We start from the raw sequence: 24785 nt of genomic DNA, 5'->3' as shown, positions 1-24785 counted from the left end.
GGAAATTTTTGAAGGAAATCCAGGGGTCACTATAACTCCATCCGAACCAAATGTTTAGGGATGACTTGTTTGAAATGTTTTGTCAGGAAATGGGTACCTACCATAATCAAACTGCAGAGAAACATAAAATGTCATCTAAAGGACTTCAATGATCTGAAGTTACACCTACTGATATCAGAAAATTTCTAGGCCTTATTCTACTAATGGGACAGACAATGAAATATAACTGGAAAGATTATTGGTCAATAGATCCTCTTTTGATTAGCCCAATATTTTCGCAGATAATGAGCCGAAAGAGATTTGAAGAAATTGGGACATTTGGACATTTCAATGATAATCAGAAAATGGACGAGTCTTCAGGCAGGCTTTTCGAATTTAATCATTACTTGGTTATTTTCTCATTAAATTCAGGACAAACCAAAGCAACAGTTGTCATTGTATGAGGGCATGATTCCATGGAGAGTACGTCTAAGATTATGAACATACAACCCTGCAAAAATAGTAAAATATGGCTTGCTGGTGAGAATGGTGTATGAGAGTGACACAGGTTATATTTGCAATATGGAGATTTATATCAGTGAGGGGAAAACATTGGAGGAGACTACTCTTTCAGTTCTCGCTCCCAATCTTGGATTGTGGCACCACTATACCAGGACAATTATTACAACAGTACCTCCATTGCAAACCTGTTCCTAGAACATAAAACAAGAGTCTGCGGAATAATAAGAGTAAATAGAGGGTTGAAGGTTGAAGTTTCAACAGTTAAAAAAAGGTGAAACAGTTTTCTGTAGAAAAGGTGATGTTCTCGTTTTCATATGGAAAGACAAGAAAAAAGTGAAAATGGTTTCAACCATCCATGACTCATCTGTCTCTACCATAGGAAAGAAAAATAGAATAACTGGAGAAGAAATAAAAACCTGTGTGTGCTATCAAATACAATGCCCACATGAAAGGTGTTGATCGTGCAAATCAGTACTTCTCATACTACACCATTCTCAGAAAAACAGTGAAATGGACAAAAAAGGTTTTGTTATGGATTTTGCGCAAACCTACACGAGGGCTATCTGCGCTAGCCGTCCATAATTTAGCAGTGTAAGATTAGAGGGAAGGCAGCTAGTCATCACCACCCACCGCCAACTCTTGGGCTACTCTTTTACCAACGAATAGTGGGATTGACCATCACATTATAACGCCTCCACGGCTGAAAGGGCGAGCATGTTTGGTGTGACGAGGATTCGAACCCGCGACCCACAGATTGCAAGTCAAGCACCGTAACCACCTGACCATGCCAGGCCTGACAAAAAAGGTAATACTTTATCTTATAAATTGCGGCCTCTTCAATTCATATATAATCTTCAAAGCCCTGAATCAACAGAAAAATAAAATATAAGCAGTTTCTCCTCTCTGTGGCAATAGAATGGATTACTGACAAAGAGAAAGAAGGAGGCCTACTGGAACTAGAGAGGAACGAACCCGATCCATCATCTGAAGGTACAAGGAGAGCCCCACATTAGGATCCCCCAGAAAGACTGTCTGGTGACATGAAGCAGCATATTCCTGTTTTCATTTAATCTACAGGGGAAAAAATAAATTCCCTACCAGAGCCTGCAGAGTTTCTACTGGCCGTGGGAAAAAAGTGAAACGCGATACATATGCAAGATTTGTGCGGTTCCACTACATATAGGAAAATGTTTTACAAGATACCACACTTTTCATGTTTTCATGTACATACTCTGTAAGTTTCAAATAAATAATAAAAATACAGTTGAGAAATGAACAAAATAAAACACGTCTGACTCCTTTCAAACTCAACGTTTTAATAAATGGCACACAAAGACGCTCTGCACAAAACACGAGTAAACTCGTAACCCGTCTGCAATGTGTTAACATCTCAGGGTGTCTTACTGGTTAAAGATGATATCTTGTTTTAAGCCACAATTTTATTATAAATGTTTCTAGAAACTTATATTGTTCTTTAGCCAGAAGATTCATGAAAGTTAATGAAACAAGCTGAGCCATACATAGGATGAGTGAGTCTATTAATCAGTTAGTCACTAAATGTGATACTTGAAAATGAAGAAGTAAAACATTTTTGTTATTTCTAAGTGAACTTGGTTTTACATTAGTCTTTTTTACTGAATAATTGAAAAGAACCCACCCAACAATAGAAATCATTGTAAAAGTATCTAGATGATATTTAATTAAAGGATACTATGATGAGTGTCAGCAATTAAGTATGGCATAAAAAGTGGAGCTTTACTTGTGAATTTTAGGTTGACCATGGATGCATTATATGGTATTGTGGTGTACTTTTGGTTGTATATTTTGCCGTTTCTTGATGTGTTGATTAAGTTGTTTTGTGTGTCAGTTGTGAAGTTGGACTGGCATTATAAAATTTTATATATAATGCTATAATCTCTTGGTCTTAACCAGTTAACAATTCAGTCAAGAAAGTCCTGATCTCTAGTATAAGTAGTGTACATTCAGCCTGTGCATTCATCACTTTAATTATTTTTGAAATAAAAATAAATAATATCACACTTTATCACATATATCACACATATTGTGTACATTCTTTTTCTCCAATTCAGTCAAAGTCAGAACTCAGTTTACCTCCAATATACATTTCCTGGTTGTTCTCCCTGTTATCTATAGTTATTACCCAAAAGGTCAAATATTACACCTGATAACAGCACAGAATAAGGTAGGAAAGAGAAATTATGTTGAAGCGACCACGTAGGTTTTATGGTATTTTGGTTTCTTGCCAATTGCATTTTACTCTGTTTTATAACTCTTTTGCAGGTTAAAATCTGAATAATGTTAAATGAGGAAATGTAATTTTTCATATGTAGAAAAACTACAGCCCTATTTTGACTCCAAGGATTTGAAGCTTGAGGAAATAATGTCAACACTATGTTCGAACTTTAAGCTATTTGTTTACTACATTTTTGGCGATTGCATTTTCTCTTTAAGCTACTTATCTTGTTTCTGTATTTTTTGAAGATCCATATTCCCCCTTTTTAAATTAACAATTTTTAATAATCTTGTAATATATATAAGAAAAAGCAGAAAATACAATAAAAGACTTGTCAATAAAGAAATCAACATGTGCTGAAACACCAATAATTGAATAAATAATGAGACATAGTTACATGTTTTTATGTCCTTTAATGTAGGTAATGGAAAGAGAAGCTGATATTTAAAGATAGATTATTTAAAGAGGCAAAACTGAGTCATAAACAGTTTTTGCATGTGAGAGACTGTAGCTTCATTAACAGTTTTGTGGCTACAGTCCACTCTCTGCCAATGTCTGTTGAACTGTTTGCTCTCTCACACTACTCTAAGCTTCTAGCTCTTAAAGTTACCCCCCATTGTCAGCAAATAATATGGCCTGACATTCTATCAGATATACACACTGAAATCTTAGATAGTGGAAAGTTATTGGGATATGTCCAGCTTGCGGGATATTCCTTGCAATAGCCATTTCAGGAATTTTCAGGGAAAATCGTTTTGGAGAATGCCATACATGAATTTTCCACTCAATGTCCATTCTATTTGCAGTCTAACTGAATGAGACATTAGTTGAGTGGTGGAACATGGAAGTAAAGACATCTACTAGGATAAATCTTTTATGGAAGATGTAAGTGTGATATCCCTGTCTATCATATATCCAAAATAGGATTGTTTGTTTTCTTTCAAAGTTTGTAGTGCATGCTGGAGGGATTTACACATTGTTATAAAAGTTTAGAAAAACGATCTTTACACTTCAGCTGCAAATATATTTGTTTCTTTATTACTACCAACGTTTCGTTTTTACAGCTTCTTCAGGGTTAATACATACACACTGTTTGATATTGAAGTATACTTTAATACGAGTCTGTCACACGGGTCTCCAACAGTGTATAAAATATCATTGTTGTTTCATTATTGTTCTAATATAGTATACTTATATTACATAGCTATACTAACATCTGACATGTATTACTAAAATAAAATATAAAAATAAAGAGAACCGAAATATGTTTTATGATTAACTGAAAACACACAGACACAAAATAAAAGTTGCTAGAAACAATAGTTAGTGGAAAGGATTCGAAATTTGCTAGCAGTGTTAAAAACTAATTGTAAGACTGTGTGATACTCCAGAGTAAGTAAGTCTTAAGCTGGAAGTTATAAGTGCAAAATGTACTGATAGAATTTGTTGTTCTGTGAATGGTGTTTTGGTTACATTTACCATCCATTGTCTCTCTTCATTTTTGGATTTTTCTCATTAACAACTTAGCAAAATTATATGAATGAATCATACATAGAAGTTTAACATAATAATACATTGTAACGCATTATACTTGAATACATAGTTATAAAGTGAAACTGTATGTTAAATTTTACAGAGAATTAAATAAGCATCCTTTTCAGAACGATAAAAATATGTAAAGTGAGTTATTGGTCATAACATTCAAATAATAGAGATAATATGAATGAACTGATATATGTTATAATAGCTGCCTCATTAAAATAACAGTTTTACTTGTGAATGAAAAACAGCAGATGTATTAGAATCCGACAGAACTATAGAAACATTGTTTGCATGAAGAAACCCTATCTTTAATAAAAACCTTGTAATGATAAAATCTTTGGACTATAGAAACACTGTAAAAAGTAATAAGTGAAACTGTCCTAGGATACATGTCTGAAATGACATACTTTGTCAAGAACAATAAAAATCATAGTTATGTGGATAGCATAAAAACAAGCTAGTGGAAGTGCAAAATTATGTTAAATTATTTCATGATATTTAAACAGGTGTCCTTTTGAGGATAATAATTGGAAAGTATGCTAAAATATAGAAACTCAAACTATAATCAGTATGTTAAAAGAAAATTTCCTGTCTTGTTAATATCAGTAAAAAATTTTAGGTACAGTAAAACTTTTAAGTAGTAAATTAAATAAGATGAGGCATGTTGAAACTTGCATGTTGTTCTACAGAAATCAAGAAACACGATCTTAAAATGTAGGCAATGAAATGCAAGTTGAAATATGTATGAAACATTCGCCTATAGAACCTTAGTAACACAATCCGCCTAGCACCACCATCTATCTATACAAACATTATCTTTAGTAACACAATACACCTATACAAATGCAGTCCATGTTTGTAAAATGTATACATAAACACTACCCCTTAGTAACATTGTCCATCTTTGTAAAATGTACTTAATGTTTTACTTATCAAGCAAAACTGAAAAATCGATGTTGTGCCTAGTCAGATCATCCACCTAGTAGCATCATTTGCCTATAATAACACTATCCGCCTACAAAAACACCATACAGCTTTGTAAAATTTATTTATCCTAAAACTATAAAGTAGCATGTGTAAAGTGAAATATTTTGTTCAGAATAATAAAAATCATAGTTATATGGATAACATAAGGACAAGCTGGTGAAACAGTTTGTCAGTAAAATAATGGTTTTACTTATAACATAATTAACATAATCACATGTTGGGACACATTCAGACACGCTAAGATGAGATCATCATGGGCCTAGTAACGTGCTATCTGGTACCACTTCATGGCTCTATCAACCAATTTTCTGGACAACTTCTGTTGTCATGACAACATCTAGTGCACTTTGGTTCCACTTCTGGGACTATGACGTCATGCCTAGCAACACTCCCACTGTCTTTTGTCTGTCCAAGCAACGTGTCCTCTGATAACACTTCATGGAACTATGACGCCATCGTTTCTGGAGTATATGACATCATCATCGTTACCCCTCCCCCTGAGGTCGACACACTTTTGTTGCCCTCTGGTGGCGTGCCTGTCAAGTACCGCCCTCTCTACTTTGACCTACTATCAAGATGTTTTCTATCCTTCTGACCTTTGTTCATTTGTAATATGACTCTCATTGTCCGCAACTTCAGAAACAACCTGTTCTCTGTCACGTAATAGTTGAATGTAATGAAAAACAAGAATTAATAGATTTCAGATTCGTCTGATATGTAATAACACAGAACATGTTTGTAGTTGTAAAAATAAGATTCTTCTCACATAGATGTTGTGAATTTTATATGTCATAATATTTATGTAAATTAGACATTCACTGTAGTAATGACAATGTTATTAATATGATGATTTATAATTCACTTATGTTTTATTAAGTATCATAATTTCTAGTTTCTTTAGTGCTGAACGAAAATGCAATGTGTTGATGTTTTTGATGATTTCTATAGAGGCAGAGCGAACACCATTAGACACTTGTACGATATATAGGACGGAGAATGTGCTAAATATTGAAAAAATAAGTACCATAAATACCATAGGAGTCTGTAAAATGATCTGAGAGAGGGTAATGTAGTTTACCTAAAAAAAAGAAACATTTTCAGAGACCCATGTTCGACAACAGCCTCGTGGTCTCATGTTGAGACAATCAGTGTATGTGGCCAAGAGTCCATAAAGTGTAGATGAGCATTCCAATAGTAGGAACATAGTTTCCCTAATATAGTAGGGTAGTCAACCACACAGTACTCCTGTAAGTTGCAGAGTTGCAAGAACTTATGTTCAGTCTGTGCTAAATGAAAATGTACGACGACTTTCTTGAATTATTGGAATGTAAAAACACATAACAATATGGCTGATAATATTCCTTTGCAAATCTTTATTCACTGACTTTTTACTACATGTTTCCAATGAGAAGATACATAACAACATCTGAACTGTACACATCTTGTGATGCATGCCTCTGAAAACAAGGCCTTTCATCCTGTACGAGAGCTCATTGGGTTAGATGGTAATGCAACATCTAAAGTTAAATACCTTAATAAATGATGTAATGTTCAACCATTTGCCTATAGTAATACTACCCTTCGTAACACAATGTGCCTAGTAACACCATCCACCTTGTAAAATGTACATAATACAATTAAGTATATAAACTAAAAACTTTAAGTCGACGACAATGATAAGAACTAGAGATTAAAATAGAAGAGCTAATGTACATTTTCCCCTATAAAGCAAAACTGTAATTTTGATAGAGATGAAAAACTTCTCAATACTGATAATTGTAAACACAATATTATGCAAATTAGATAAAATATTAATTTTAAGACTTTGATTGTTACTATAAAGTTCATGACACGTTGATACCTATTGATGTACATCACTCGCTGGTTTATACAGCTATAGACCGGGTTTCGATACTCGTAGTGAGTAGAGCACACACAACTCATTGTGTTGTTTTGTGCTTAATTACAAACACCCTCTGGTGGTTCACTCACGAAATATCTGCACACTCATCATAGATGATTTCATCGTCCTACCCCTCCTCTAGCAACACGCCACCCTCTGGTACCACTTGTGGAACTATGATGTCACCTCTTGTCTAAGATAGTGGCGCCCTCTGGTATTTCACATATCACATAACAGTTGTCGGCATCCTTTGTATATTATGTGACATTTGTGTATCCCTCAGGTATTGGCATCATTCGCATATTAGGTAATAGTTATGTAACTCCTCAAGCAGCATCCTTTGATTTCCACTCACCTGGTAACAACACACTGGAGCGGCATCCTTTGTGCGTAGGGTACTGCAACAACTGCCTATATACAACAAGCCATTTCCTTTGGTAATTAAGAAAATCATATTTCTGAACTTTTTTGAGGTCATGACAACTTCGAACACTTTGATCATGGTGACTATAAAAGAACTGATGAATGTTACTGGTTATGGTAATGGAAATTGTGAAAAAAATATAGCTTAAAATAGAAAGTACAAGGCTAAAAAAACATTGATCACCTGAGACATAATGGGAAATGTCTTTAAATGCTTCCTTGCAATTTCATGTGGGAATTACAAACCGTTTATACACAGTTGAATGATAGGTGTTGAAATATTTCTTAAATGTTCAATGGTTCAGTAAACTTGCAGGACGAGAGTGATCTAGTAAGTAGCATGTCGGGCTGTGGATCTGAGAATCGATAGTTTGTATCCCATTTTTACAAAAAAATCATACTCCACTCTTTGGGGCATTGGGTCTGTTATAAGAGGGACGGGCAAATTCTGCTATTCGATTAAAATGCCCTGAGAGTTGGTGGTGGGTGCTGTTCACTAGTTGCCTTCTCTTTACTCTTTAGTCCATGAGTTCAAAATTAGGGACAGCTAGAGTAAACAGACCTTGTGTACTTTGTACGAACCAAACCATCTAGCAGGCTTCCACTAGTGTATTTAAAATTATTTAATATTTTATGCATAAAGTTTTTGAAACTACCACCGCCGTTAATTTATTAAGGACATTTGTGCAAAAACAAAACAAACTAGAGAATATTCTAACTAAGTTCAAAGAAAGAACAAGATATGTAGATATGAATGTTTACGTAATGTTACGTTGAATTTTATAATAAGATACAGCTTGTTAACTCTACTACTATAATTGTGAGAATGACATTTATACATCTATTAACCAGAGCATACCAAGAGCTTTTCAGAAATGCACAATCTATCAGTTTTGATTATTGATGTGTATTATATAACTCAATATCCACAAAAGCTGGGTAATGCTATGATGTGTGCTCTACATTTAGCTTTCAATACATGATAAGTTCCAGAAAAGCCAAAATGGTTCTCCTTAGAAGTCCTGTGAAAATGCTACGTTCCTCATAGCCAATCAGATTTTAAACTGAAATATATCGCTAAATTCGGAGTTCAATCACTGGCAGTGTTACAATGGGATTTTGAAAGAGGTAGAACTCCTTTTTATGACATTCCCATCAGAAGACCAGGAATGCTAATGGCTTGAATCCTAAGAGGTGGAACTCTATTACGGACCATTCTGCCCCAATTTAACTGGTAAAAGAGAGAGCGAAATAATTGAAATTAGCATCATTAATTTAATTTTTCAAAGATAATGAGAAAAAAACACTTGCTACTACATACTGCTTGAAATTGTACAGAGGCAAGAATTGTTCCGATGTTTTTCGAAAACATAAACAAATGAAAGGAAGCATTTCTTCTGACACTATGTACATTAATAAAATATCGTTACAATTTTAGGAACGTATGTGTATATGGCTAACAACTGAAAATCTTTAATTAGCCACATACTTTTGAAATAATTATATATATATATATATGTGTGTGTGTGTGTGTGTGTGTTGTAACTAAACTGTATGCGCCACACTAATTTGAACATCTTTGCTTTTTTGGAATCATTTCTTAACTGTAATAATATTCTTGATAATAAGTTTAACCACTATATTCTTAAATAGCTCAACACAGGCTTCCAGTAAGAATTTTGTGTTGTACTAGTTTAAGCACAATTTGATATATACCACCATCGATGAGGACTTTCAGCGAATTACAGAACTCATCAGTCTGGTGGAAAAAACTCTGATTTAAAGGTTATTTGTATCAATTTGTTTGCAAGGTATCAAATGTATGGTGTGAATTTATAAAAGTAAAATTTTATTTATAGTAAGGATAATTTCCTGAACTACAGTACTACTCTACAGGTAAAGATACGGGTTTTGTAACCACTGCCAGAGTCACCCACGCAACCCCAGCTGCGCTGTATGCACACTCCGTGAACCGAGACTGGGAGTCAGATGATAAAATACCATATAACTCCACCAAGTGTAAAGACATTGCCCGACAACTTGTGGAGGACGTGCCTGGAAGAGATATCAAAGTGAGATATGATTTGTTCATATAAGGAAAACGGTAATCATTTCACGAAATATCAGGAATATAACAATTATAATAAGATAAAAAAAAAACGGACCAATGCTTTTGCTAATGACCCACCCAATCGAAAAAACAACAACAAAAGATAACCTATTTGTGGATATGTTACATCTGTGATGATTTATCTTCATAAAGACACATCTCTGGTAGTTATATATTTTAATTTCTTATCAACTTATTGGTTCTGTTAATTGGCGTGTGGACATGAACATGTAACTATAAAATTGTATAGTTTGCCATTCCCAGTTTGCCCCTGAAGAAGAAAGATCCACCTTTCGAAAGTGACCGGGTTATAGGGTTTTTATTCATTTCTATCAAGACTTCTTGAACCTATAGTATAGTGTAATGTTATTTCTTGTCTTTGCAATTCTTTTGGTTAATTGTGATTGTACTGGAAACATGCTTCTTGTGACATCTCCTCAACTGGCCATTTGTAATTCAAAATATTTTCAAATGTAAAGACCATTACACAAAAGAGAGATTTTCAGACTATTACTAAGCGCAACTGTGACATAAAATGCTAAGAATACCAAAATTCAAGGGCCATCAGTTCCTCTAACAACCCAACCACTAGCTACATAGAATAATACAGAATACTATACTTGGAAAAGATTAAGTGAAATAGTGGGAACATTCTTGACAGAGTAGTACTACAAATAGAGATGAGGCCTTAGCAGATGGAAATAGACAACGGCACAAACAGGGATTTTGAGAGGGTCAAGATCAATAGCTTACAAGATTCTCTAACCTATCTTCTTTCCCAGTAGTTAGTCATCCTTTTTCACTTAGTTGATGCCATTATCTGCCCAACAGTTTCAACTTTTCTTCATTGTTATTTTACTATTTATAAAAATGGGCTTAATTTTCTCTTTTATATGACTTTGCAATTAAGATAACTGATAAGTTTGTTTGAAGTTAAGCACAAAGCTACAAAATGGGCTATCTGTGCTCTGCACACTGAGGGTATCGAAACCCGGTTTCTAACGTTGTAAGTCCGCAGACATACCGCTGTACTATTGGGGGGCAAGATAACTGTTAAACAGGCTCAACAGTATGTCTGTGGACTTACAACGCTACAAACGGAATTTCGATACTCATGGTGGACACATGTGCAGCATTGTGCTTAACTGCAAACAAACATAGTATTAAACCTTTTCTCATTAACAATTTCGCTACATACTTACAAATTCTTGCAGCGATTTCAGTATACATTTTTGAGTTGTAATTGTTGTTAATATCCCTTTCATTTGTTTTTGCATATCTGTATAAAGAATTGTTTCAGGGCTCAGCAATAAGTCTTGGTGGTTTATAACGCCAAAAATGATGTTTCAATATCTTCTGCGGACTGAATATAGATAGCCCATCGTATAGCTCTGCGCTTAACAATAAACAAAACAAACCAAAAAACAAAATCACACTATTATTCTACTCTATGGTTTTTCTCTATCTTTAATTATACTTGTCATACGACATTAGTATTAGACCTATTGTATTTTAAAACACTACATTATCTAGTCCCTTAGGGCTTTTTAATAATTAGAAGAGTGAATAATATTAATAATCCAACCATACTATACTAGTCGTATTTATTGCCGATGACGCGTTTCGCTCAGTTCAAATGGGTTATATAAATAGTGTTACGACTACTATCGTGTTTGTTGTGTCCCAGTTGGCTTGAAGATAGGGGGATTGAGCGAAACGCACTGTCGCCAACAGATATGACGAATATAGTGTGGTTGGAATACTGTTATAATACAATCTTCCAGTTCTTGAAAATCCCTAAGAGACGATAAAAGAATGTAGTGTTTACAAATATAATAGACCTAATAATAATATCTTATGACGAGTTTAATTAATTATAACAAATAATAACCATGCTTCACCAGCTTGTAAAAGGCGTTGGCACCATAACAATTGTTTCTGAATCTTTGACAATATTATCTATTATGCACAATATCGTGCCCTCCTGAGATATCTCTCATCACTTAAGTTAGGTATTCCAAGTGATGAAAAGTATTTGAAAGCTTATAACTCAATTTGACCTCAATATATACTTGAAGTCTAAAAATCTTAGTCTAAAAATATCTTTTTCTTTTTCCTAAGTGGCCATTTCTTGGGACAGACTCATTACAATGTAGAATTTTGCCTTTTGACTGATGGGTCTTGTAATTCTGTTAGTTGTCGAGTGGAGCCTTGTCTTTGTCTAGAATAATTGTTTGTTGTTGAATTTCGTGCAAAGCTACTTGACAGCTATCTGTGCTAGCTGTCCCTAATTTCGAAGTGATAGAAAGACAGCTAGTCAACACTATCTACCGCCAACTCCTAAGCTACCCTATACCAACGAATATAACACCCTCAAGGCTGAAAGGGTGAGCATGTTCGGCGACATCTTTCGATCCCGCGACCCGCAGATTTCGAGTCGAGCTCTCTAACCATATGGCAAGCTTCCATATGTTTCTGCAGGAAAAAGTCACTTGAGATTTGTAGTACTTATCACTTTACCTCCAAGTCTCGAAATCAAGCACAAAAGGCAATGAACAGTAAGTTTAAGCCTGAACACGAACCTTATATTCAGAGTAACATCAAGATAATATGCTATAGTGGCATGTATGTAAATTTATTACACTTGATGCCGTCAAGAACCTCAATGATACTCGAACGTGGTTACAAAATATTATTGTAGAGGGTCCGGCATGGCCAGATGATGAGGGTCGCAGGTTCGAATCCCCGTCCCATCAAGCATGCTCGTCTTTTCAGCCGTGGGGGCATTATAATGTGATGGTCAATCCCACTATTCGTTGGTAAAAGAGTAACCCAAGAGTTGACGGTGGGTAGTTATGACTAGCTCCTTTCCCTCTAATCTTTCACTGCTAAATTAGGGACGGCTAGCGCAGATAGCTCTCGTGTAGTTGTGCGCGAAATTCAAAACAAACAAACTATAGTAGTTAAATGATATAGACCTGATGTCTACCTTGTAAACCTTCGAAGTTTCAAATGGGTAAAAAAGGAAATCCTCGATCTTAACAGGAGTAGTGAAAGAAAAAGAGGCTTGAGGTAATAACTTCAACTAAAAGCCTGAGCGAGCGAATCTATCAGCTTGAGACGTCTCCTCCTCAAGAGGTTTGAATTATACAGAGAGTTTAATCTTGACCAATAATTCTCTCAGTTATTGTGGTCCAGTTCAAACATTACAAAAGAGTTCCTAGGACTAACCTCACTGTTCGATCATGGGTATGGCTAGAGAATGATAAAGTAAAAGGCATATCTTCCACATATTTAACCATAACTGACGTAAAGTCCTAATTTGTAATAAACAGTTTAGAACTTATCTAATTTTTCTCAATCATGACATCAGAGTTGTGTTTTTACATGCACACAAAGGTGGCATTATGGTAGTGTAGGTGGTCTAACTTTGTCCAAGTCAATTGTGCAAGTAGTCAGTTTGTTTCTCGACTACTGCTTTATTAGCATGACAAAGAGGTGCTACCTTTTATTCTTTTTATTGTTTTAAACCATAACTTTTCAGGAAAGAACACTTGCACCACACATACACTGGACATAATGTATAGAACATTTTCTTCCTCAGATAGTGAGGGAGATCCAAGTTTTTATGATAGTTATGATGCTTGACCTGGTGTTGAACTTTTTCTTGTTTGAGATCGATATATCAGTGTAATCTATGAAAGTAGTTGCAAGTAATATAGTTTTAGTGAGAGAAATCATACTTCTCAAGCAATGTCAGAATACCTTCCTCTTCCTTTGTCTAAGGATATTTGAAATACTAAGAAGATTCATCCAGTTCATTGTATTAGCTATATATATACCCCGAGATCTCTCAGGATGCATTCAAATAAAATGTTTCATATGTAAGGGGCTTTGTCATTTCAATTGGGCATTTGTAATAGAAAATCGTAGGTCAAACAAAGTTTAAAACATTAAAAACATAATGTTTCTTTAGTCAACGTAATATTTGAATGAAAACTCAATGGAGAAGTTTACAAGATTTATCTCTTTGTTGATTCACTGAATCAACTTCCTCAATTCATTGAGAATATGAACAGTATATGATAGTCAAGAATTGATTTTATGCATGTTTTATTCTGTTTATAAGTGACAGTAGACTTGTCAATTATATTTATCAGCTTACTTAATTTTCATGATTTGTTTATATGACACTTAACATATCAGGTAATACTAGGAGGAGGACGACGTCATTTTTTTAGTAACCATATAATGGATCCTGAAGAAGACCAATACCATCTTAGAAAGGACGGGCGAGACCTCGTAACCGAATGGACCAATGATAAAGCCCGAAGACATGCTTCTTTTGCATTTGTTACTACCACCAAGGAATTCCAAACTATAAACATAAATAAAACAGATTATTTGTTAGGTAAGAAATATTTTACTGGAAACATAATGTTTAAATGATTTGATCAATTGACAAGAATTGTAGAATACATAACTAAAAGTAATGAATGTCTGAAATAATCAGTTATATTTATGACGCGTATCCTTTTGAATGGCAAATCGATAATACATATTTTTCTACTTTGAAGCACGTTATTTATATTTAGATATGAAAATTTTAAAAGGTTCTGTATTTGTTTGTTTTGTTGAGGGCTATCTGCGCTGTTTGAGCGAGAGACTACAGGGAAGGCAGCTTGTCAAAACCACCCCTGCCAACTCTTGGGTTACCATCTACCAATGAATTATGGGATTGACCATCACTTTGTAACGCCCCCGCGAGCTGAAAGGGCGAGCATGTCATCAGATCGTCAATTAAACATACATTTGGTTTATCAAACTTTAAATAGTCTGTTTGTTTGTAGTTTTGCACGAAGCTACACAATGGTCTGGCTGTACTCTCCCAACCACGGGTATTGAAACCCGGTTTCTAGCGTTGTAAGTCCGCAGACATGCCGCTGTGCCACTGAAGGGCCTTTAAATAGTCGCCAAAATGTTCAGGTAATTCTTGTACAATTAGCTTTAGAATCTATTAAAGTGGTGTTCAACGTAAAACAAGACGGAGAACATATTTTTTGAAAAAAAATATACCTTCCTCACAAACTGCATTTAGTGTTATAAAAGAAAAAATAAACAGTACAAATTTGCCCAATCTGGCATAAAAAGAGCAAAGGATCATAGTGAGGGCTCTTGGAAATGCCAATAAAGTCCTACCCACGCCCTCCTTTTATTGTGTGTTTGTTTGTAATTATGCACAAAGCTACACAATGAGCTATCTGTGCTCTGCCCACCATGGGTATCGGAACCCGATTTCTGGCGTTGTAAGTCCGCAGACATACCGCTGTGCCACTGGGGGCCCCTCCTTTTACCCAGAAGGTCATGGCAAGATACTGATGGGGTGTTGAATATCGTCAAATATCCCAAGAATTACCTTCTTCATCGAAGAAAGATTAAATTATTAGCCGTTATTAAATTAATTGCAAATCAAGCATTTTATTCAGCTCACCTGTAATATCCTCGAGAAAGTTACCGCGTGATGGATCACTAGATTTGTCTAGTGTTCTCGACCAGACCCACTCACGAACCAAAGATAATTTCACGGTCTATGTTTGGATACTGATGTTACAGTGTATAACTCTGACATAAGTATGTAAATTAATGAATTTTTCAAATAAAAATTAATTTAATTTAATCGAACGTAATAGTACTTCTATTTTTCAACATAACATAGAAGCTCGAACTTGACAGATCCGTAGGGGTCTGTGGATCAAAGAATGAGAACCATTTGTAAAAGAATATAAGGTAAATTATTGGCTATGCTATAATATAATATTTATAAAAATATCTCATGATATGCCTCTGGTGTGAGTAATTTATTTACCATTTGTTTATTTCAGTCAAACACTAAAGTAATGACGCTCTAAAAGCTGAATATTGCCTGAAGTTCAAATCCCTCTAATTAAATAGACTGTAAAAATGTATGTAAATCCTCCAAGGTATCTTTATTCTAAGCTTGTACATTTGTTTAAATTAAACATTTCTTAAAGTCCCTAAACTCTTACCGCCCCCCCCCCCCCAGTGGCACAGCGGTATGCCTTCGGACTTACAACGCTAGAATTCGGGTTTCGATACCCGTGGTGGGCAGAGCACAGTTTGTTTTGTTTATCTGATCTGAATTTCGCGCAAAGCTACACGAGGGCTATCTGCGCTAGCCGTCCCTAATTTAACAGTGTAAGACTAGAGGGAAGGCAGCTAGTCATCACCACCCACCGCCAACTCGATCAAATAATGGATAAATTAACATAGTGTATGTGATAAAAACTTTTTTACATGACATATGTAATACACTGTATTATAACAGTTGTCTTTTTAAAATAATGCTTTTACTTATCAAGTATTAAAAGCTTTTATAACCCATGCAAATCAATTATCAACTCAAAATATAATTAGTTAGACTCTCTTATTTAAATACAAGTTCTATTTGAAACATTTTAGGACATATAAGTGATAAATATAAGTTGAGACAAGTTGAAACCTGTATGCGTGAAATTATGAGAAACATTTTAGGACATGTAATTAGATATATAGATTAAAACTATAAACAAGTTGAAATAAGTTGAAATCTCTATGCAGTCCTACGAGACTACAGTCTTTAATAACACTATCTGCCTTTATAAAACGTACGTAATACAATTAAATACATCAACAAAAGCTATAAAGTTGACTATAATGATACGAACTAGAGATTAAGATAGCAGATTTAATGCAAGTTTTCCTGATAAAGCGAAACTAATTTTGATGAAGATTAAAAAATTTTCATTGCTGATAATTTCAAAAAGAACGTTATGCACATTGGATAAAATATTACTTATTACTGAAGCAAAAAATTATAAAGTTCATGACGTAATCACCTGTTGAGACACGTTTGTATCTGTTGATCTACATTACCCTTTGGTGGTACTCTCGCGAACTATCTGCACGCTCATCATAAATGACCACATCGTCCTATCCCTACTCTAGCAACGCAACCCTAACAACACGTCTTCTGGTGCCACTTTGTAGATCTATGACTCCAAGCAACGCGCCCTCTGGTGCCACTTCAGGGAATTGTGACGTCATCGTCTCTACATCCATCTCCCTATCGCCCCGAGGCTACCAATCAGCATGCATCTTTTCGGTCCAGGGGTACAACCCTAATTAGTTACTAATTTCAGACTTGATATTTTTCTGGTATTTCTCACTAGGTTTATAACAATATCTGCTGATATATTTAAATGTAAACTTTGATATTAAGTATAGTCTAGGCTTTTCAAATACATATATCTGTAAATAATCTGTGTTTGAGTATTGTCTTTTAAGGAAAAATTTTACTTTTGGATGGCTTTCTGTGTTGTGGTTCTGGGGAGGGGGCAGAATGTGCTAGGAACAATACACAAATTCAAATTCTTCCATTTGTTTTCTCTATTGCAGTCAAATTGAATTGGCCCAGTGTTTCTGTCAGAAACAAATATATATAAGTACCATATTTAACAACGGATGATGTGCAGTTAAACGAAAATAGTATTGCTATTAAAGAAATTTAACAGTTACAAAAACGGTTCTGACTTTTTTCGTATAACATGAATAGGAAAAATCCTACATGTTAAAGCCAGTGAACTTATATAAAAAGACAAACAAGTTTTTGTCATACGCTTAATTGTTATTTATCCTTAAATTCAGATATCAGAAATCTGTCCTTAAACAACTCAAAAACGAGGAAATATTTTTTTGTGTCTTCTATAAATTAACCACTAAGGAGCGAAGATTAATAGGGCATCTAATCATTGTTTCATTATAATTCTGAGTAGGGTCTCTGATGGATCGTTTATGGTCGTCTATGCTCTGTTATGGTTATTTTATTCTGATTTGAAATATTATATTACTGAAAACAGAGATTACAAAGAAACTATTAACGTTAACTCATATCTAGTGAAACCTATATTTCATGCCATTTTCAACTAATTTATTCAAATAAATCCAATGTGAAAACTTAAAAATAGTGCTATGATTTTAAGTTGTTGAGTTCTAGTGTCTCAATAGGTATTGTTTTAAATGTAAAACAAAGTTAGTTATTTTGCTATTTCGAAGTTTATATCATATTTCGACAAGTTGTTCCTGACCCTGAAATCCAACATATTTCAGGGCTTTTCAGTTACTCCCACATGCAGTATGAATTAGAAAGAAATAAAGGACCAGAGGGTGAACCATCGATAGCTGAGATGACCAAGACTGCCATCAAAATGCTTCAGAAAAATTCAAATGGCTACTTTTTATTAATTGAAGGTAAGTTAATAAGAAAATGAAATTAGTGAACTTCAAAATCACCGTTTTTAGGTTTCTACATAATAAGTCTCTAGTTATGTCAAAATGAACGTTTGTATTTAGACATTAGCAACGTATATATTTCTTAGCGTCAACTTTCTTGTGATATACATGTTACGACAGCGGAAGTCATGCGACGCTGGGAGCATGCGCGCTGGAGTTTCTAGAAGGATCATGGCTTATCGGGCAACCTCACGAATGTCCCAGCGTTTGCTAAACGCCTTCTTTTTTAGTATATAAGCCGGAAATAGATTGAAGAGAAATAATGGATAATTGAGTCAAGCGAACAGTAGGCACCTTAAATAAAGTGTGTGAATCACTGCGATTTATAGCGTGTGTTATAAAGGTTGTTACGTTTAAAGTGATGTGGAAATTCTGTGTATTACAAAAAGTTGTATCGAGAAAGAATAAACTAGTTTTAATCAAGAAGGGACTTGTATTGCTGAAGTTCCTCGGAAAGAATTTTTACGGGAAATTATCAAACAAGCAGATACGTAACACACGTTTACTTCTGATTACTTGCGACGGTAACCCTATGTCAATTTTATTATTGCACACGTTTACTTTGATTACTTGCGACCATAAGCCTATATCAGTTTTCTTGTTGCACACGTTTACTTCTCAGTTTAATCACAAAAAATGTGTTTTGTTATTAGTTCCGCCTTTGTGCATTATTATTCGTTTGAAGTTAAGCACAAAGCTACAGAAGGGGCCAACTGTGCTCTGCCCACCACGGATATCTAAACCCGGTTTCTAGCGTTGTAAGTCAGCAGACATTCCGCTGTGCTACTGGGGGGCTTTCGTGTATTAAAAAGATTTTCAAATGACCTTCAGTCTTCATGGTCGATAAGTTTTGATTTCAAAAACAAAAATATATTATTAGTAATACACGAAGTAAGCGTGATTCGAAGAAAACAGCTTTAAGCATTTTCTTTCATTTATTGTAAAAATTTCCTTACGGATTTTAAAGAGCAATCAAGGAATCTGTCGTCTTAGAGTTTCACCTGCTCTACACTAACATTTTGCAAAAGTGGAATTTCTTCTAAAGAAAAATTTACTTCAACTACTTCTGCTAGTAGTACTATGACATAACCTTGATAATTAATCAACCTTCCTCATATGGAGTCTCGTATTGTACCTTACCTTTCATTTTCATTAAACGTTTCGGATGAAAACCATCTTATCTTATCACCATAATTATAGAAAACTTACTGCTCAAAACGTTATACGGTCTATTTAGATAAGCCCATTTTTCATTTAAAGTAATGATGAATTTAATCTGTTACCAACTAGAATATTTCTTTATACGTCCGCATAAATAATTGTTTGTTAATTCTTCTTTAAATCTCGTTTCTTTTTTAAATTCCGATCTCTTTCTTCATGTTCTTACTTTAGTTTTGTATCTTTATCCTTCTAATTTTATTTAAATTTCTTCTTGATCCTGTTTTCACTTATTTTTTCTTAATCTTTTTTTAATGCTCTGTCTCTTTTTTTCTCCACTTTTTCATCATTTCCAGCAACTTCGCGATGTCACTTCGAGCACGTTTCAACATCTTAGTTTGTGTAGATTATATTTCATTTTCACCAAACTAATTCTACTTCTAAAATGCATACTGTAACGGTTTATTGTTTTTTTATTATTATTATTATTCGGCAAATGCATAGTTCCCTTAACGAAAGGAAAGATACAAGATACACAATTTCACGAACTGCTAACCAAACGATTAGCCTAACTCACAAATAAGAAATATTCTTGTTAAAGTTTCTCTCATATCTAAGGCACAAACTCAAAAAAGGCCAACATTCTTGCGAACTCAGCTATTGGTTGACAACAATGTAACAGACTCACTAGCTAATTAACTCACGGACTGATCAATAACAATTCTCTTGTATTTTTATATTATTAAAAAATCATGACCTCACGTGCAATTCGTTTTATGTTGTTAAGCATAAAGCTTTACAATGAGCTATTTGTGCTGTGCCCACCACGAGTAACGAAACTCAGGCTTTAGTGGTATACGCCCTCAGACTTATTGCTGAGCCACTGGGAGCCTCATGTCAAATCTAAAAACTCAAGAAAAGTCTAGGCATCACATATCATCATTATGTCATGTCAAAATGATTCAAAATGTCTAAATTAAAATATTAAAACCAGAGTTGACAACACTATTTAGTATTACCTAAGTGACAAGAAAATCGTATTCTTTTTTTTTTCTCCGGGAAATTTCCGTTACTTTTCTTTTGATTGAGATGTGAAACTCAAATACTTCACCAAATATATTTGTTTCACAATTAAGGTAATGTGATACGAAATAACTTATCAATATTTAATATAAAAATGTTATGTAATTTCAATTCAAGAAATCCACTAACCTGAGAGTTTTCGTTTTTGAATAGATCCATTCCAGGAGAGGTAAGTCAGTCTTCCAGTAGCTTTCAGTTATTATTAGGTTCTTTATTTGTGGTTTATCTATTCTTTTTATTTTACGCATTTTCTACTTATTATACAATCGTTATATAGTTGAGTAAAATGTCAAATAAGTGTCCAATCAACTGTAATTAATATATAATAATTACTTCATGTAACATGTGCATGACAGCAAGGTCTGACTGATGTCATATTCGGTGTCTATTTTTGACGAGTCTAAAAACTCGAACATTTGCCATCGTTTTTATGTAAAACATATTCTTGAAAGCTTTATTGTACATGAGCTCACATTTAACCTGATTATCTTTCGAAACATACAGAAACAACGGTATTTTAAAAATTAATTTTGACCTACGAAAACTATTTATTCAAGAGAAATAATTAGTTTTCCCAATGGAATAGTCGTGCTATTGAAACAGTCCAATTAAACTAAAATTTATAAAAATATCTCATGATATGCCTCTGGTGTGAGTAATTTATTTACCATTTGTTTATTTCAGTCAAACACTAAAGTAATGACGCTCTAAAAGCCTTCGGACTTACAACGCTAGAATCCGGGTTTCGATACCCGTGGTGGGCAGAGCACAGTTTGTTTCGTTTATCTGATCTGAATTTCGCGCAAAGCTACACGAGGGCTATCTGCGCTAGCCGTCCCTTATTTAACAGTGTAAGACTAAGGGGAAGGCAGCTAGTCATCACCACCCACCGCCAACTCTTGGGCTACTCTTTTTACCAACAAATAGTGGTGTTGACCGACACATTATAACGCTCCCACGGCTGAAAGGGCGAGTATGTTTGGTGTGACGGGGATTCGAACCTGCGACCCTCAGATTGCGAGTCGATCACCCTAACCACCTGGCCATGCCGGGCCGAGGCAGAGCACAGATAGCCCATTGTGTAGCTTTGTGCTTAATTACAAATAAACAAACAAACAAACTCTTACCGCTTCCCCAAGCCCTTAAAATAAATTATTTTAGATTCTCAATATGACTTGGAGGTATCTAACCTGAATCTGATCTGGTTTAATGAGTTTAAACTCTATCATCGTACATACCTGAAGTTTTGATCCATTAATATGGATAGCGTATTTATTTTTAACTGTAGTTTCATTCAATCTATATACTGCTTAATTTTTTTCAAGGTGCCAGAATAGACCATGGCCACCACGACACCTTAGCTCGCCATGCCCTGGAAGAAACCCTTACTTTGGAAAAGGCAGTTAATGAGGCTTTATTAATGACAAGTCGAGATGATACTCTTGTTATTGTGACTGCAGATCATTCTCAGGTTTGCTTTTTGTCCCTTGAGATTACAAAGTTAAATCGTTTACTAACTGAAACTTTTTTGAAATATTCACACACATATATATATACGCTGTATTTAACACAAAATAATTAATTAAAGAAAAAAAATCACTTAGCATACAATTTATAAAACATGGAATGCGATGCATTAAATGAAGATCATAAGCACCAAACATTGGTGTGAGCATAGTATCTTAATTGTAGCATTATTTAAGAAGATATATTTTTATAAATTTACGATAAAATTAGTTAATTTTTCGACTCTTCAGTGACAGCTGAAAGTTAATTTAGTTTGTAAAATACCAAGATTTTTATTTGTCATTTATCCTTTCATGAAACAGTACGAAACATCATAATAAAAACAGTGAATCTAAAAATTATGCAGATATATGAAAATATGCACATTATTTCATATCATTAGAATAAAAATATTGTAATCTAATATTTATTCAAAAAGAACTTACACTGATGCAAGTATTCAAACCTGCTTATAACAAATCCTCTGCTCACTTAATTAGTTTTTAAATTTTGTAGAACTTTGAATATTAGAAATACCAACAACTGTTATGATGTGAATGTAATTTCTAGGCTGGCTACCACTACTGTGTTTGTTGTATCTCAGTTGGCCTGACGAGCTTTGTATTGAGCGAAACCCATCGTCGGTAATGGATATGGCGGACATAGTATGATTGAAATATTATTATACACCTTCTTCTTCTTGAAGAACCTTAGGGGATTCAAATAAAAAATGTTGTGTTAAAAACATAAAAGGCTAAATATTAATGTCTTCCAGTAAATATAATTATTCAAAATACCTTTGAAAATGACTGTAATAATATATAAGTGTAAAATTTTTTATTTATCATTTGAGATAGGTAATGACAGTGAACGGATATGCTAAGAGAGGAACACCAATACTTGGATTTGCAGGAGTGTCCAATGTTGACAACCTACCTTACACCACTCTTATGTACACCAATGGTCCAGGATATTCTAAGGGAGGACATAGGGCAAATTTGACAGGTGTAGATACCAGTGAGTATGTTCGTTTTGAGTTTTCAATAAAACTTTGCATCTGATTGAGGGAGAGATCCTGTGTTAGTAAAATATCTTGTTCCTTGCCCTGCCACCCCAATAAATGTTTCTTGGAGGTGTTAATATACTGTTGAAAAGTCCGGAATCTACTGTATCCAAATATGCAATTTATGATGGTAAAGCATTGTAATCGGAGTTATGAGCAATCAAAGAAACATTGAATTTCTGAGTGGCAGCACCACCTTATCAATAATGGTCACACATATTAATTGACTATCTTTCTCTTTTTTTAAACCTCAAATCAAATTATGCGACCTTCTTCACTGTCTGTTTGAAGTTGGAGAGTTTGTTCTTGATCTTCTGATCTGGTATAAGGTTAGTAGTACTATCACTACTGCCCTTATCAGTACCAAACCTATTTTTGAGTGCCACAACAGCATATTTGGGCCCAATAGATGGATTTTAATCAACAAGGGCTGTCAAAAAGTCCATCGTGATCGCATCCACAGTGGCTGCACAGGTTGCAAGTCGAACATCTCAGAACTTTATACATCAATGACCATTATGATTGCTACAAAGAGTAGCAAAGTTCCAGTCATGATCAACAGAGCTTAGAGCTATCTGCTGAAGATTAGTTGGGCCATGAAAAACAGATGCAATGACGGAAGAAGAAGAAGGCTCACATAGCGGATCCATCAGTTGCACAAGACGAACTGTCAATAACTATGAGGTTTCTGTTGCTGATGTAGCCAGTCATAACTCAGTCAATATTTGTCTGATTTGGAAACCCTACCTTGTAATCGTTATGTCTCATTGTATGCTATAACATGTACAAGTTTCGCCAAAATCGGATAAATCCCAGTTTTGCTAGGTCAGATTCTTCTTAATAAGGTATTTCTGGTTGAGGGAGTATTCCCGTGTTAAAATATTTGTATTTACTAAACATTTTCTGCTAAAAATCCCATTCCTTAAATTTGAGTCCCCAGTGAGACAGCAGTAAGTCTATGGACATAGAACGCTAAAAATCCGAGGTTCGATTCCCCACAGTGGACACAGCAGATATATCAATGCATCTTTGCTCTGAAATACAAACAAATGTTAAATCTGAAGGTTCCTTTAATATTGAGTGCTCCCACTTTACACAAGGGTTGCATCTGAATGGAACACTAAATTTTAGTTAAAATGTTATCGCGCTTTTTAAGTGTTACAGTTTTTAAAGGTCACTAACCTTTATTAAAAGTATTTTATTTAAATTCATTTTAATTAATATGCAGAAATCACACTGCTATACATGTATTGTTAGCAAATACGATATATACTTCAAACAGTTGGATACTTTGAATATAACAATTTACATGGAGCTAACAAAGTGTATTTAACTAAACTATTAAAGAAGCGTCCATAGTTCCTTGTGTGAATGTGATATTGCTAACTGTCTACATGGCTGATACGTCCATTAACTGACAGAATCACTAGATGAACTATTACAAAAAGTATTAGTTTCGTCCTCACAATATGCTGAAAATTATTTATGCATTATTCTAATTAATCATTAGAAATATATTTACGTAATGCACATTTTCAAAGATGCACTTGATAATAATACTGTTTAACTTACAACTGACGAGGTAAGTGTGATTGTTGTTAAGCGCAAAGTTACACAATGGGCTAGATGTGCGGTGCCAACAGCGGGTATTAAAACCCAGTTTTTAGAATTTTAAGCCTGCAGACTTGCCGCTGAGCCACTGGGAAGAAGTGTTTTAATATATTATTACTTTGGAAAACAACAGCCACCAGCTCTCTAAATTTATTCCATGTTATCTGGTGTATAACTTACCCATTTAAAGATAATGTAAAACCAGTTGTTACGACAGCGGAAATCATGTGACTCTGGTAACACGTCATGAGTTTCTAGAAGGATCATGACTGTTCCTGGCAACTCTAGTCTTTTC

The 24785-nt window shown here is 34.5% G+C and overlaps 1 protein-coding gene across 1 annotated transcript in view; it reads left to right on the top strand.

The window, feature by feature from the left end:
* The window catches only part of LOC106468647 (alkaline phosphatase-like), a 51156-nt gene that overhangs the window by 19326 nt on the left and 7045 nt on the right, over positions 1–24785 (top strand). The window contains exons 4-8 of the mRNA XM_013929081.2: positions 9507–9682; positions 13927–14131; positions 17887–18027; positions 21636–21781; positions 22674–22833. Of these exons, the coding sequence (XP_013784535.2) occupies positions 9507–9682; positions 13927–14131; positions 17887–18027; positions 21636–21781; positions 22674–22833 (828 nt within the window). The remainder of the gene's footprint in view (positions 1–9506; positions 9683–13926; positions 14132–17886; positions 18028–21635; positions 21782–22673; positions 22834–24785) is intronic.

This window comes from Limulus polyphemus, unplaced genomic scaffold, assembly GCF_000517525.1.
Source record: "Limulus polyphemus unplaced genomic scaffold, Limulus_polyphemus-2.1.2 Scaffold3097, whole genome shotgun sequence".
NCBI classification, from domain to species: Eukaryota; Metazoa; Arthropoda; class Merostomata; order Xiphosura; family Limulidae; genus Limulus; species Limulus polyphemus.
The sequence above is the reverse complement of the archived record's forward strand: the minus strand, read 5'-3'. Positions and strand labels throughout refer to the sequence as shown.